At 50.7% G+C, this 16,067-nt stretch overlaps 1 protein-coding gene across 1 annotated transcript; it reads right to left on the bottom strand.

Moving 5' to 3' along the window:
- Positions 1-9,203: 9,203 nt before the first annotated feature.
- On the bottom strand, positions 9,204-12,509 carry LOC132507198 (cytochrome P450 26A1). Its single transcript, XM_060126309.1, has 7 exons — positions 12,321-12,509; positions 11,903-12,127; positions 11,362-11,652; positions 11,114-11,272; positions 10,493-10,627; positions 9,815-9,967; positions 9,204-9,545 (listed from the first exon to the last, which is right to left on the bottom strand). Exons 1-7 carry the CDS (start codon positions 12,507-12,509, stop codon positions 9,204-9,206), a joined length of 1,494 nt encoding a protein of 497 aa, XP_059982292.1.
- Positions 12,510-16,067: the final 3,558 nt, after the last annotated feature.

Genomic DNA, 16,067 nt, shown 5'->3' with positions numbered 1-16,067 from the left:
GTTATCCTGACAATTGCGCAAAGTTCTGTATCCCTCAAGAGAACTGCTTTCAGATCAATAGAGAAGAAAAGGTGTGTTAGTGTGTTGATGACTAAAGGGACAGATGGCTCTGGAGTGTCGAGCTGAGTGTGTGGGCTCTGGAGACAGACCCTCTGAGCTGGACCCCTGACTGTGCCCCTTAAGAGCTAAGGGACTCTGGATGGGTTGCTAACCTCTCCGAGTTTCAGTTTTCTCATTTGGGTTGCTGTGAGGATTAAATTAATTCATATATAGAAGTTAGGACAGTGCCTGGCACATACTAAGCATTCAGTGACAATAAGAATCACTATTATTCTAGATAAAATCAGTGCCCCTTCCAAGTACCATAAACCTGTAGGCAATATAACGTAATGATTAGAACCTTTTACTCAGACAGCCTGGGTTCAAATCCTGACTCCACTACTTACTGGCTGTGTGGCTCTGGGCAAGTTACATAACCATTCTGTGCCTCAATAGCTCCATTTGCAAAAGGTGTATTAAAAACTGTACCTGCATCATGGAAATGTCCTGAGAATGAAATGAGACAATGTGAAATATTAGCACATATAGTAAATGCTCATTGAAGTCTGGCTGTTACTTTTATTTTCACTCTATGAAAAAAAGGTTAATTAACTCAAAACTGCTTTCCGAACCGCACAGAGCTTTTCAAAAGGCTAGTGTTGCAAGGTTTTCCACTTTAGCTGCTGATTAGGGACCAAGCTGTATTACAACACACCTCCTATTTAGAGGTTATCCCGAGGTAGGTGGGCCGCGAAGGCCCCTGGGATCAAAGGAGATCAGACAACCCCTCTGTCCGCAATTGGCAGCCGGTACGTGGGCATGTGACTGGGCTCAGCCAATCGGATGCTTGCAACTGGGCGGTGGTTTCTGAGAGAGAGTGGAGAAGGTTGGAGGGGGGAAGGGTCCGAGGGGAGGGGAGACTGAGGGCTCACCTCTAGAGCATCATTCACTTCACCCACAGCACCTTCACTTTTCCTCTCTCCTAAAATTAATTACCAAATCAACACATATTCTTTACAACCAGAAGAAGCATCCATAAATGTACTCAGAAAGTGTGATTAATCTCTTTGCAAAATATCCCCCTCAATTTTCCCAGCCAATAACCTAAGTCCCTCTGCAACTTTTTCTCCCTACTTAACAGTACATCGTAGTCATCCTTCAAGGTCAACGGAAGTCTATCCTATGCGCCTATTATGACTCCATAACTTGCCATAACATAAATGAACCACTGCTTTTTCAAACATTCCTCTTCAGATAGACACCCTTTTTGGCTCTCCACTACAGTTTTAAATGCACGTTCTCATTGACCCAGCAGCCTCACTTTCAGGACTCAATCCTACAGAAATAAAGCACTAGTTTGTATATAAGTCTGCACAAACAAGGTCACTTACTGATTGCAAGTTGCTTGGAGTATCAGAAACTGGAAATAACCTAAATGCCCAGAAACCTCCCCTAATCTGTGCTTTTATGGCATTTTGTTTGGGCAAGGGGGAGGAATTTCAACTGTGAAAAGTGATTTATGAAAACCACTACTCAGACCCAGGTGAGAATTGGGAACTTCAGGTTCCTTCCAACAACGAAACTTTAGAGGCCCTTCAGGTTGGGGAATCTGGGAGGCAGGAAGAAAAAAATAAGATGTGTACGTCAAGGTCAGATTACCACAGCACAAGTGGGTCATTGTCAGATCTATTTCACCCACATGGACAGCAAATCTGAATCCTCAGAGAGCCCAAGTCCAGGTTTTGCTCCTATTCAGAGTCCTAGACTGCAATGTGCATGAGAATCACCTGGGACTCTTGATAAACTGCAGATTGATTCAGCAGGTCTCGGGTGGGGTCTGGGATGTTGCAGCTCTAACAAGCAACCAGGTGATGCAGATACTGCTGGTCCATGGACCGTACTTTGAGTTGTAAGGACCTAATCAATTCACATCTGCTGCCTGAACTGAATTTTCCTATTTTTCAAATAATGTGGTCGATTAGGGAGACCAACCATCTGACTTCTCCCAGGACTATTCAGTTTTGCACTGAAAGTCCTGAGTACTAGGAAACAGAACAGTTGGATTAGGGCGGGGTCAGATAACTCAGAGGCCTGAAAAGTAATATAAATGAATGAAGTGGGCTGGTTGGAGACTTTGGCAAACAGAAGGGCTTAAACGCCCACTCTGAGGCTCTACCCGAGGGTCTCCAACTTGCAACCTTGGCGCACATGACCCCTCAGACTCCGTGCAGCTGAGAAATGCTGTAATAGAGCTTTCCTGATGGCAGTTGTAAGTTCCCATAGGTGATGGGTCACTATGAAAATATTAGAAATCAAGCACTGCCCAGAAAAGAGATGAAAATGCTTCTAAGAGAGAGCAGAAGAGTCTACCCACCCACTCAAAAACTGAGTATGGTAGCCAGCCTCCAAGGTGGCCCCCAATGGTCCTCACCTCCTTGTATCCACATCCTTATGTGGCTCCCTCCTACAATGAATAGGGCTACACTGTGTAACCAACAGGATACTGTGGAAATGGAGTGTGACTTCCAAGGCCAGGTCATGAAAAATACTGAGGCTTCAGTATTGTCTTGCCACTTTGTTAGACCACTTGCTCTGAAGGAGGTCAGCTGCCATGCTGTGAGGATGCCCAAGCAGTCCTAGGAGAGATTCATATAGCAGGACACTGAGACCTCCTGCCCACAGCCCTGTGAGGGAGCTACCTTGGAAGTGGATCTTCCAGCTTCAGCTAAGCCTTCAAGTGACACAGCCCCAGCCAATACCTTAGCTGCAACCCTATGAGAGACTCCGAGACAGAACCACAGTCAAGCCATTCCCAATCAAGCACTCTGAAAACTTCTCAAGGATCAAAGACCCAAGATGTTGCAAACTGGCAGCCATCAGGGCCAGAAACAAGTTTTATTCTGCCTGCACATTTTTTTAACTTTTTATTTTATATTGGAGTATAGCCGATTCACAATGTTGTGATAGTTTCAGGTGCACAGCAAAAGGGACTCAGCCATACATATGCATGTATCCATTCTCCCCCAAACTCCCCTCCCATCCAGGCTGCCACATAACACTGAGCAGAGTTCCCTGTTCTACACAGTAGGTCCCTGTTGGCCATCCATTTCAAACATACGCCTACACATTTTTCTTTAATGTGAATTAGTTAAGAATATCTAAACAGCAGAATGTTCCCATGCAAATCTGAATTTCTAGCACCTCCTGAAAAATGGGAAGAGCTTTCATTTCTACAGGTCAAGGATAGGCCAGACTGAGCAGCACCTGCCCCTTTAGAGTGAACCGGTATGCCCTGCATTAACACACCTGCCTCCCCCAGCTGTTTCTCTCCCTGGTTCATATCACTTGTTAAATTACCTCCTGGCACCCATGAGTCTGTGATCCTTGACTTGAAGTTCAGAAACTTTTTGTCGGTGGTTCTCAAAGCGTGGTCCTGGGACCAGCAGCCACAGCATCACCTGGGGACCAGCTAGAAATGCAAATTCTTGGGTCAGTCTAGAAACTCTGGGGTGAAGCCCAGTAATTTGAATTTCAGCAAGCCCTCCAGGGGATTCTGATGCATGCTAACATTGAGAACCACTGTTTCTCACAAATAAGGTTTCTTGCCTTTGGAAACTGTGTTAGTTTTCTAGGGCTGCCATTTTTAAAAGTACTACAACCTAGGTGGCTTTGAACAACAAATATTGATTGTCTTACAGTTCCGGAGGCAGCTCTTGTCTAGAAGGCTGAAATCAAGTCTCACAGCTCCTGTCTAGAAGTCTGAAGTGGGCTCCCTCTGAAAGCTGCAGGGGACTCCTTCCTTGACTCTTCCTAGCTTCTGGAGGTTTGTCAGGAATCTTCAGCGTTCCTTAGGCTGCAGATAACATCACTTCAGTCCTCCATCTTCACGTGGCATCCTCCATGCACGTCTTCACATCATCTCGGCTCTCCATGCATCTCCCTGGGTCCCAATTTCCCCTTCTTATAAGGACTCCAATCAAATTGGATGAGGACACAGCTGAAGACCTCATTTTAACTTGATTACCTCTGTAAGGACCCTATTTCCAAATAAGGTCACATTCTGATGTACTGAGGGTTAGAACTTTAGCATTTTCTTTTCTCCGGGAAGGGGGATACAATTTAACCCATAACAGAAACAATTTTCGGCTGTGCAGTAGAAGACACTTAAACTGTCTGAGGGTCCAGCTCTACCAACACGCAGACCCAGCCCCCGGCCCCACCAGAAATGCCTGCAATCTGTACCCAGTTGCTCTCAGAGGCACAGTGAGAAGCAAGAACCTGTAAGCAATTTAGTCTCCAATAATCTGCTCACCTGCCCTTTATTCCTGACGTGTATATAAATAAACAATAGGTTTTTCTAATTGAAGACTAATGCTACGATGTACCAGACACGGGACTGCCAGTCCTGAGTCTCTTTCGTGGCCTTAAATTTCTTGGAGCTTCAGATTTCTCGGCTGTAAACCGAGGGGCTCGGATGATCTATCCATAATCTCCCTTCCAGCTCTAAGAGTCTGTGACTAATTGACGATTAAATGAACTTTCCGTTTCAAAGTACCAAATCCCCTCCTCTATCATTAAATAAATCACCGTTATGTTGGATGGTACGGCTGTACTTAATGAATCCATCAACATGTTTTGTCAAATGTCTGTTGCAAGCGAAGTACCTTGTCCTCTTTTCACAAAGCGTTTGAGTTCAATAAATCTGTTAGTGACCAGATAAAATACTTGAAGCGTCTGTGGTCAGAGACGAGTGAGTAGATTTCTGACCCCTCGATAGACTTGGGAGGGGTTTGGCAGCGGTGAGAACTCGTAAGCTGTGGGTCAGCTTCTGTGCTGCGGTGCACGGTTATGAATATTGCAACATGATAACTCTCACCCAGAAAACCCACCTCGTAATCCAGGGCTAAGTTTCCACTCTGTCCCAGGGTTCTAACTCGAGTTGACTCTACTTCAAAAGAAGGAAAGCTTGTTTGGCCAAATACCCATGGAGCATCGGTTTCAGGAATGTGACATGCTGTTAAACCACAGCCGTGTAAGCTTGCGGCTGCTGAGATTTTCCAAGGAAGAAAGTTTCACTTTTCAAAGAAAAACATGGCACCGCAAAGCTGGAGAGACATAAGGTGAATGGCGTCGATTGGCCTCAAGAAACACTTTCTCCCAGAGAACACCTCTTATGTGTGAGTGTGTTCTGGGGGAGGGCAGGGAAGCACATGAGAATGAATTTACAAGATTCCAACGATGAGACACAGCTCCTGCCTTTGAGTAGCTTTTCAGGGAGCTCTGGGGAACGTCTCGGGGCATTGCCCCAGAAACCAGGTCAAGAGGATGGTCAGCATGGCACAGCTGGGAGAGGCGTAGGGGCTGCAGGAGCAGACACAGGACCTGGACCTGCAAGCAACAGGTCACAAGGCAGGAGAGAGTTCTCCCAGCAATCAACGCAGGGATTCAGCGTCTCTGTGAAGACACGCACCAGCCTCCCTGGGTCCCCCTCCACATCTGGCTTGGAGCTTTGACAGAACGATCACCAAGGACTGCTGAATGCCTCTGGAAGAGGATGACAGGACGTCCCGTCTCCCTAGATTGGAGTTAACGCATTTCAAAGTAAAGTGAGTATCTGAGCGGTTGAATTAATACAGAATCAAGTCTCAGAGAATCACAATTCTTGAACTTTGGAAGGGAACTTGGGAGAGATGTAACCCAACCTCTCCCTCTGTGTCAGAATCCTTATGGCCGCTTGGTTATCGGCTTCAGTTGGGATGCCTCAGTTGACAGGGAGCTGCTATCTCCCTTCTATGCCAAGCTCAGCGACCAGTGGTATCCCCACCAGTGTCCATGAAATCCAGGGTGGCAGGGTACAAAAAAAGCTGCAGAGGGACTTAGGTTATTGGCTGTGTCATCACCAGAGGGCTCTAGTTGCCTCAAAGTGTTTTCCTTATATGGTGCTAACATTTCCTTCCTTCTCGCTTACCCTCCGCAGTGCACGCTCTGTCCTCCAGAACAGGTCTGAACCCGCATTTACTACAGCAGCACTTTAACTATTGGAAGGTGGGGCCTCCACAGCCTCTCTAAACATTCCTAGTTCCTCTCACAGTGCTTTTGTGGGGCGGCTCCTGGACCTGGCGAGGGTCGTCTGAACCCTGACTAGTACGCACATGTCCTTCGAGAAACATGGGCCCCACTCCCTAAAAACCGAGAGCCATTTTCCAGGGAGAGTGAAAGCAACATAGGTCAAGTCATGGGCAGTACGTGGGCAACGCTCAAAACCAGAGCCACAGTGGATGGTGGCTACTTCAGAAGCTAAAAGACGGTCCAGATCAACCCCGCCTGGGGTGACTCTTCCAGAGGGGCTGGGAAGCCATGACCAGGCCTGAGGCTGAGTATTTGCTAAGCCCTGGGTGATTGTAGCCTCTCACTGTCTGGGGTAAAAGCAGGCCCCGGGCCAGAGTCTGTGGACCCTGGATTTCATGGACACTGGTGGGGAAACCACTGGTCGCTGAGCTTGGCATAGAAGGGAGAAGCCCGCCCCCTTGTGGACCTCTGGGGGGTGGCAAGGTACAAAAAGCACCCTGAAACCTAGAAGGAGATGAGGGGTCTGGGGGGAGAAGCCGCTTCCTGTCGCTGCTCCCATTTCCCCAGTTGCCTGCAAGACAATTGATCTCTGGAGTGTCACAGGGCAGGGGAGTGGTGGCAGGGGACGTGAAGGGAAGTTAGGATGTAGAGACTGCTGGGTCTTCTGGCAACAGAAAGTTGGAGACAAATCAGGCAGGTGTTACTAGATGTTGGGGAAAAAAAGAACGAAGAAGGAAAAAGCAGCAGGAGGCCTTTCCTGGTTCTGCCACTCCCTGGGTGGCCCCAGGCAAATCACAGGCCCTCTCTGGGCCTCCCAGGGCTAAGCTGCGTGAAGACTGCAATCCCTCTGAATGCTGGTGCTTTATGGACTGAGCTGGATGCCTTCATATGCCAGTCCTGACAATGGTCTGTCCTTGGTGGTACCACGCCCCTGACTGAAGACAAGGGGGGATGGGAGGCAGCCAGGGCAAGGGGTACGTGTGGAAGGGGAGACGGAGGCCACCAACTTGACCCCCTTGGCAGGCCTACCCAAGGCCCAGGAGGGCACAGCACCCTCCATCACAGTGCCAGGCCCCTGGGAGCCCCAAAGAGTCCTTTCTCATAGTGGTCTCCCGTCCTTCCACAACGCTGGCCAAGTCTAAATCTGGAACAGTGGCCTCCTCCTGAAACACTTCTCCACTGGGTGACGCGTGAACGCTGACCCAGAGGAGGCTGGGCTGTAAAACACGCTTGCCCCAGACATTGTGACCAGGGCCCACCTAATGTCCACGCGGCAGCCACAAACATCGATTCTGCCTCACGCGAACACGTTGAAACTGCCTTTACTCAGCACTAAGCGCATTACCAAAGATTGTGTTCTTAACGTATTTTCGAGATAAATTCTGCGCTACTCTGTAATCGACGAGTCTAATTAAGCTAAGTGTAGCCCTGGGAGATGCAACCCAGAAGCACTTTCCTCAGAGCTCTCCGGATAAAAAATATAGGTGGATTTCAAAAATTAAATTATATGCTAAAATGGCTCAAATTTCTTTCTGCACTATGCTCATAGAGACACGCGGTCACGGTGTCACCGAAGACAGGGTTTTGAAACACTGACTGTCCTCTGGCAAAAAGAAAAGTATTGAAGTCCTTAAAAAATGACCTTGTATAAATTATCCGAAATAATGTCCTCAGGCTAGTGTGCTCCTAACTGGAATGATGGGGGGTGGGGTGGGGGTCAGCTTTGTACACCACAGTACACTAAAGCTTTGTCTGAAAAAAAAAAAAGCCTGTAATTTCTCATTTTTAAAAAAGGCATTTATAAGGTTATTATAAGGTATTATAAATTATTATGTAAACACCCCTTAAAAAACAGAGGATTCCAACCTTAAGTTACAATCCAAGTTCCACCTAAAAAACTAAAGTCAGGTAGAACATGTAATTCTCATTGTAGTCAGAACCCTTCTCAAACACCTATTTAGACCACCTAGTTTTTCCGCAGTATTGCCAAATTCTAAAATTGTAATGAAAAATTTAAAGTCCAAAACCTACAAGCCATCAGAGTTTCAGTAAGCAGATTGTGCCATTTCAAAACTGAAAATGTGCTTGCATAAGCGAGTCACTGGGCTAACCTTTCTGGATTGAGAGTCTGGCCTTCAGTTCAGAACATGGCTATGCCAGGGTCAGAAATGTGACAAAACTGCGTTTTCACGGAGGTTAGCCAAGGTTCACAGGGTCATGACTGGGCCATTTTATCAGTCATGTCAGGCTCACACCCTATTGCCTGGCATAGATAAAAACTTTATCTGTCAGTTTGTTAAATTTACTCCTCCTGCCTTATTTTCAATAAAGAAAACCTGGACTCGCTTATCTAAACCAGAGATTGGCCTTTTCCAATACTGTTTTCATATGCAATTTCAGAGTAAAGGAAACGCGCCAGTGTTTTGGGGTCTCATTTTGGTCAATAACTTTGTCTTACCTAAAACTTTAATTTCAGAAAACAGTTCTGACACTGTGCGACACCATAGATTTATTATGTTTATTAAACATACTAAGTTTATGGCTGAAGGTGTTATATTAGATGATCTTCTCAAAGTGTTCTCTTTTCAAATTCAGCTTTCCCTAAAGTAAAGCAAACCCCTCCCCCAATTTTTAATTAACTTTGATAGATTTTCCAAATAGAGAATCTAAATTATCATCGAAAACTTAACAAAATTACCTTTAGACTAACTCACACACGTATAATACATGCTTTCTAATAACTGTTAAGAGAAAAAAACAGCTAAAGTTTCTTCCTCCCAGAAAATAGATATGTACAGATGACAAGTAAAGCCATGAATGTAGACATTTAGAAATCCGGTTAAATATACAAATCTAAAACCGGTGAGTTTCCCCCCACAGGAATATTAAACGCAACACAAGCACCTTCAGATTTTACTTTATTTGTAAACTATCCAGTTCATTATTTTAATATTTAAAGACTGTGGTACTGTAGAAGAGACACATAAATATTATAATATACATTTAGAAATTAAATATAATAAAATCAACATGACACTAGGTAAAAACGCATATGTACTCTTCCAATAAGTCTGAGGTCTGGGCAATCCCGCCCATCAGATTTCCCCCTGGAAGCGGGTGAACCTTGCCGGGAGATCATCCACAGGACATACGGTGGGACTCGTTTTCATTGTAGGAGGTCCATTTAGAAGCTGCCAGTCACAACGCCTGGCCAGCTCCACTGTAAATATTTTGAGAAGAATTTTTGCGAACTCTTTCCCTACGCAGCTCCTAAGGCCTCCTCCAAATGGAATGAAGCTGAACCTGGATGCATCCTCCGGGTGAGGCAGCAGAAAGCGGTCAGGATTGAATTCCTCCTTGTTGGTGAAGATATCGGCGACATCGTGAGTATCACAGATACTGTAGATAACATTCCAGCCCTTGGGAATCTGGTATCCCTGCAAAAGATTATGAAGTCCAAAGGACTGACAAACTGGAATTCAACCTTCAACAGGAAAAAAATCTATCACTGATATCCTTGGAGGAGTTATGAGCTGAAAGAAAGGAGGAGGGGGAGGTGGAGAGAGAAACAGAGAGACAGACATTCAGAGGCAGGACAATGTTATCAAAAGCCTAAGAAATTTAAGTCGAAGGACAGAGAAACAAAGGGAGATTTAAAACTACAACACAAAAGGTAAGCGTGGGAGGGAGAGAACTTTTAACTTACATTTAATTCAAAAGTCTTAAGAGCGACCCGAAATCCTCCTGGAACTGGGGGATTCAGTCGAAGGGTCTCTTTAATAACACAGCCAGTGTATTTAAGCTGTTCCAAAATTTCCATGTCCAACTTGTTGTCTTGGTTGCCCTTGCAAAGTAAACCCTATCAAAACAGTCACACAGAGGTGAACGCTTATTCTGTGCTCCAATAAAATCAGCCCAGCAGACGTAAACAGGGCTTAAGTAGCGGCTGGACCCAAAGGGCCTCATGATGGGAGAGTGTGAGGGGGAAACAGGGAGCAGCTAGCTGCCATTTGCCTCCACCCCTGGGCCCAAGTCCACTATCTGTTTACAGTTCCAAGAGAATGCTGCTCACCAGTTAGAACCACCAAGTTTCTCCCCTCCCCCAATCACCACCACCACTGCTGGCTGCCACCACAGTCCCCCAGGAGTTCCCCATTCATGCCCTTGAACACACAAATCCAAGAAAGTGGAACCTATCTGAAAATCTCCAAGGTTCTGCAAAACGGGGAGAAGAGGTAGAAGTACAAGGCTGAACCCTGCCCGAGTGGGATCACAGCTCAAGATTCCTTCCTTTTTATCGGGAAAGCACACTTACCTTTTGGGAAGCTGGCTAGAGAGTAGCTGAGTTTCTTAAGGTAATCCCCCCACCCCCCAGTTCCCTTACCTTACTTTTCAGCTCCTCTCGGAGTTTCTGGAGGACATGTGGGTAGAGCCCCAGGTAAGTGATCAGAGATGTAGCTGCACTGGCTGTGGTTTCGTGTCCTCCAAAGAGGAGCTCAGTTGAAGACTGCTTTAGTGCCTAAGAGTGGATTAAGACGAACGCTTTGACAAGTCTGCATGCAATTTTACAGAGCGAATACTCAGAATAGAACTGGGGGTTCTGGAGGGAAGATGAGAAGGGCTGAAAGTGTGCTGACAGAAAATCCATTTAAACAAAATGCTAAGACCCTTTAGTTCAGCTAGAGCAGGAAGGCCAGTAAGATCCCACTCTCCCAGGAACTCTTAAATTAAAGCCTTGGTTGTATTATAATCGCCCAACATTCTTTATTTACATCTTGCAAATTCCAACTTTCCCTTTAAGACCTGGAAGGGATAGGGAACGAAGCCTCTCCCCACAGCTCCGCGGACCAGGTGTCTCAACTTCTGTGTCCCATCCCTGGGGTCTGGGCGGGCTTCCCACTCTCGGAACCTGGGCCCCAGGCGGGCACTTTGGGGACCCCAGGAACTGCGACTGGAAAGCCAGGGGATCAAACTCCGCCGTGCCTCTCCTGAAGCTGCCACTCACCTGCATGTCCAGCCTCTCTCCCCTCTCCCACGAGTGCTCGATCAACAGCTGCAGCGCATCTTTGTAGCCCCCGTCCGCCTCGGCCGCCCGCAGCCCGCAGATCTTGGCGCGAATATTCTCCTCGATGCGCGCGTGGATGAGGTTCCGCGCCTTCAGTCCCTGAGCGCAGAGAGCGCACGGCGGTGAGCAGAAGCCCGGACCCCGCGCTCCCGGAGTCCCTAGCTCCGCACCCTACATGCCGCCCTTACCCGGTACAGCCCGCTGAAGGGCACGTCTATGGGCAACGAGAAGAGATTGCGGGTCATTTCCTCGAAGGCCTCTACCAGCTGCTGCTCTGCTTCCCCGCCGCTCGCCAGCCGGGACTCGCAGCCCATCAGGATGCGCATAGCGATGCGGAACATTAGGCGCTTCACCTGGGGGTAGACTAGGAGGCCGCTCTCGCCGCAGCTCAGCCACTGCTCCAGGCAACTGCCCACTTCCTCGGCGATCACTGGCACGTAGCACTGGAGCGCCTCGCGGCTGAAGGCCCGCATAATCACCTGAGATCCGAGGAGGGAAGAGTGTTAAAACCGGGCCCCACCCGCCCCTCTCGCCTTCCGGGGCCCCCTTCCGGAAACCCACAACCCCACCAGACCCAAGGCACTTCCCGGCTGGGAAAGCTACACTGGGTTTGAGAGGGTCCCTAGCCGACGCCTTATGCAGCTGGCGCTCGCCCAGCACCTATTTGCCTGAACCCCTCACGCGAATCGGGTCCCCCTTCCTGCCCAGGCGCCGCCACCCCGCCCTCACCTTCTTGCGCTGCTTGTGCAAGGAGTCGTGCAGGTTGGAGAGGCAGCCGGAGCCCAGGATGGTGCGCACAGACGCGGGCCACTGGACTGACACCAGCCGGTGCTCCCCGAGCAAGATGCGCCGCACGTTGTCCGCTCCCATCACCCGCACCGTGGGCCGACCGAACAGATGTGTCTTGTAGATGAAGCCGTATTTCTTGCGCTTCATCTGCAGGAACTTCCTTCGCTGCGAGAGGAAAGCGGAGGAGAAAGGCGGGAGTGAGGGGGCGCCAGGGAGCGCCGAGCCTCCGGCTAGTACTGATCCTAGCCTCAGTCACCTCCCTCCCGGGGGCGCCTACCCCGGTTTCAGTGGAAGCCTGGAGCCGAGTCGGGCTCCGGGGCTCCGGGAAACCGCCCTGTCCCTCCCCTATCTCCCTTACCTGAAGCACCATCTGCAAAGTTTCCCCAAAGAAGGGGAAGCCCATAGTTCCGGGGGGCAACGGGAGGGCGCAGCTGCGGTCCCGGCTGCTCACGCAGTACAGGTCCCAGAGCTTGATCGCTGCCAGGAAGAGCAGCAGCGGTAGCACGAAGGTGCAGAGAGCACTGGCCAGCAATGCTGGGAGCCCCATGGCGCGCCGCGACCTCCCGCGCCACCTGCCGCCGTCGCCAGAGCTCCGAACCTGCCGCGCGCCCGCTTTATAGGCGGCCCAGGTTGCTGCCCACGTTACCTTAGACAAATTAGTTCACCCAAAGTTCATCTTTAATTGCGGATTGGGCCCCTGGCTCCTCCCCCCTCGAGGCGCTGCCCAAAATGTTTAACCGTTTGTTCCGCGCAGAGGCAGAGGCGGCGCGGTGGCGGTTTCCCTCGGAGCGCGCCTCCTGGGGTGCAGGGCTAGGAGCAGCCTGCTTCGCCCATACAAGTTGTGCGGGGCTCTGGGACGCTGGCAGGGGCCGATCCGGGCTCTGGGGAGCGGGAACTCCAAACCCTGGGCTTCCTGGCGGTCTCTTTGGAATCCCTCCCACCGGGTCCGACGGGCGGTCCCAGACCAGAGCTGCCTGCGCTGGCTTTCCGTTTACAGGCGCCGTGTGGGCCCCCTTCCACCTGCTGGGGGAGCAAAGGGAAGTGCGTTCAGAGATCGTCCAGCTTCCTTGTCCCACAGGTGGGGAAACTGAGGTGCAGAACGCAGAGCAAAACGCAGGCCTCCCGATTCTTCCAAAGATCCCGCAGAAGAGCCCAGGGCCAGGACCCAAACGAGAGTCGCGGGGAGTCGTGACCGGCTGACCATAGATTGCCAGCTCTCCAAACCCCTCAAGGAGGTCCACACTCATGAAGTCTTGGAAAGTCCTACTTAAGGTACAAGAGAGGCTCCAGATCCTCGGGACTCCAGGTGCAGCCCTGCACAAGTCTAAGCCCTAACTCTGACTCCCCAGTGGGGGACCGCGGTGACAATTCATCCGCGGCTCGGCGGCAACCAGAGCTCTGCGATCCTGCCACAGCCGGCCGGATTCCGAGGGCCCTGGGTTAGCAGCTCCAGCTAGGCAGAGGGGAAGAGGGTCTTTAGCCCTGGCAGGATAAGGACACCGAGATGGAGGATGGATGGAAAGCCCGGAGTCTGGGCTGTGAGTCCCAGCTCCATCTCTACTTGAGTGACCTTGGGCAAGTTACCGCACATCCTTGCGCCTGTTTCCTCCTCCTTAATATGGAGGTGATCATTCCTGGCCTGTCTACACCACGAGGAAGCTGTGAGTTTCCAAAAGGGGCTCCTGGTTGCAAATACTCTTCCCAGCTCCAGGCACGCTAGGCTACGTTACCAAGGTGACCTGGGCTCCGGGCACTGGAGCCATCCTCTGCTCTCCCAGCTCCCGCCGGGCAGAAAGCCACCCAGGCGAGAGGGGGATTGGGCCCTAAACTCAGGCCTCTGCCGGCCGCTGATAAGAGTGTTGAGGGAATCCGTACTGGGAAGTGAGTCTTCTGGCCTTCGCCCAGCTATGCCATCGGCTGCTCCTGCAGCCAATGCCTGGAGCTCGGAGACTGCGGGAAGCGCACGTGCGCTCCCTGCTTCCTGCCTGGTCAAGCCAGTGGGACTGGGTCCAAACTGCCTCGGACCAGTCAGGGCCACACGCCCCCTTTGATTTGAGTGATGAACCCTCCAGTCGCGCCTAAAACGAAGCAATGATATGTTTGTTTAAAACTGAAGAGCCGGCTCTCCCAGGAGCATGCCTCACTCATTGGAAAGCGTCCCTTGGGGATGGAATATACCTTGATCCTGACAGCTGTTAAATACGCGGCCCTCCCGCGGTGGTCCCCAAACCCGGCGGGTCGGGAAGTGTCTGCGGAGTCGCAGGGACCGCACACTCGCCGAAACGCTCCAAGCCTGGGTCGCCCCAGGATGAGTTTCGGAGAGTCGGCGTTTCTCCGTAAACCTACTTGGCGTTTCAGAGGCTCTAGGGAAGGGTCTCTCCCACTGTTATTTCTTCTAACGATTTCACAACTGTAAACAGTGACAGACGACTTCGGGGGCACCGGCTGGAACCGGGTCGAGACGCGCTGGAGGTAATTCTCAGAAATCCCGGGCCCGCCCCTTTCTGGACAGTGCCTCCGGCCGGTGAGCAAAGCTGGCGCGCGGGGGGCGTGACCTGGGGCCCAGTCCCAATCCTCCGGCCTGACCCGCCTGTGACCCCTGCAGGCCGGACCGTGACATCCGAGTGAACTCTGCAGGGCCATCTCGCCAAGTTCAGCGCGCGCCGGGTCACAAGATGAGCGGGGCCTGCGCGCTGGAAATCGCCACAAGGGGGAAAAATGTTTTAATTTACCTGCCCATCGAGACCCGAGGGGGCGATCGGCAGGAAAGGATTAAATGGGATAGTGAGGATCATTAAAGAACATCTTGAAGAGGGGAAGGGGCCCATAAATTACCAGCCCAATAAGAACTTTGATCTAGATCCCTTGCCGAACTTTCGTGGGTGGCAGTAGGTGGGCAGAGGGTTCACTGGAAAATCAAATGTTTCCAAGATGTCTGCAAAACAGCCTGTTGCTAAGGGTTGGGGGGTGGGGAGTGAGTTCCTGACTGGGGTCAGGGGAGCCCAGGCAGCTGAAGCACCGCCTTCCACCTTTCTTCCAACCCCTTCTTCCCTTGTCTTGAGCATTCATCCCCCTCCCAGGGTTCTATACCTGCTGTTCCCTCTGCTTGGGGTGCCTCTTTCCCAGCTCACCGCTTGCTGGTTCCTTCCAAAGTCGAATGTCACCCCAGGGAAGTCTTCCCAGGCCCCAGCCTGCCCGGCACTGTGCATGCAGGCCTGTTTTATTTTCTCCACGGCACTATCATCATCAGACATGTTCTTGCTGTTGTCTGTGAGTTTATTTACTGTCTACCTCCTTGGTGAGCACACCAAGTCCAGGAGGGCAAGAACCACATCTGCTCCTTCCTCAGAGAATCAAGAGCTACTAAAGCAAGAGCTCAGGTTTTCTTGGAAATTACTGAGAATGAAGTATCAATGGGAAATTAGAGCAAAATTGGAGCTGCCCCTACAGGGGCTTATAGTTGGTGCAGACCACCAGCAGGTAAACCAGGTCTCTCGGAACCAGCTAAGTCTGGGCTTCTGAGAGCCCCCTCCCCCAGTCTCTCTCCCCAAGTCAGATTCAGCCCCAAGCCCTGGTCCTCCCACCACCTCAGCCTAGTGGAGTTTCTCAGGCCGAGATGTTGTCTCTGCAGCCTCAGGAGCGCCCTGAGGGCAGGCCCCCAGATCCGCCACTTCTTGCCGGCTCTGTGGCTCTGTCACCTGCCTGCAGATCCCATGGCCTGGCGCCAGGGCCTGTGGTCAGCAGTGGGTGATGAATTGCCCTGGAGGGGGTTATGGCGGTGTCAGCCGAGCTCGGAAGGGCCCGCTGCACTGAGCTACCGACCCTGCCTGTGTCTGCTGCTTCCCCCTTTCCTTCTGGCCCCAGGATCCACCTTAAGCGTAAGGTCAGGAGGGCACCAGCTTTCTTCTGGTTCATTAAGGGGTCAGCTCAGGCCTTGGCGGCAACTTTCCTGACTCACCCATCACGTCCAACTGTCCCCAGCCTGTCCGAAGGTGGGTGGCAGGTTACAGTGAGCTGTTAGGAATAATGACGCCGGAGGCTCTTGGTTTAGATTTAAACACTGTTGGGAACTTCTGTGTTCGAAAGGTCCAGAGAGTCCTTAGGC

Source organism: Lagenorhynchus albirostris, chromosome 16 (genome assembly GCF_949774975.1).
Source record: "Lagenorhynchus albirostris chromosome 16, mLagAlb1.1, whole genome shotgun sequence".
Lineage (NCBI taxonomy): Eukaryota > Metazoa > Chordata > Mammalia > Artiodactyla > Delphinidae > Lagenorhynchus > Lagenorhynchus albirostris.
This window is presented reverse-complemented; position numbering and strand designations above follow the sequence as displayed.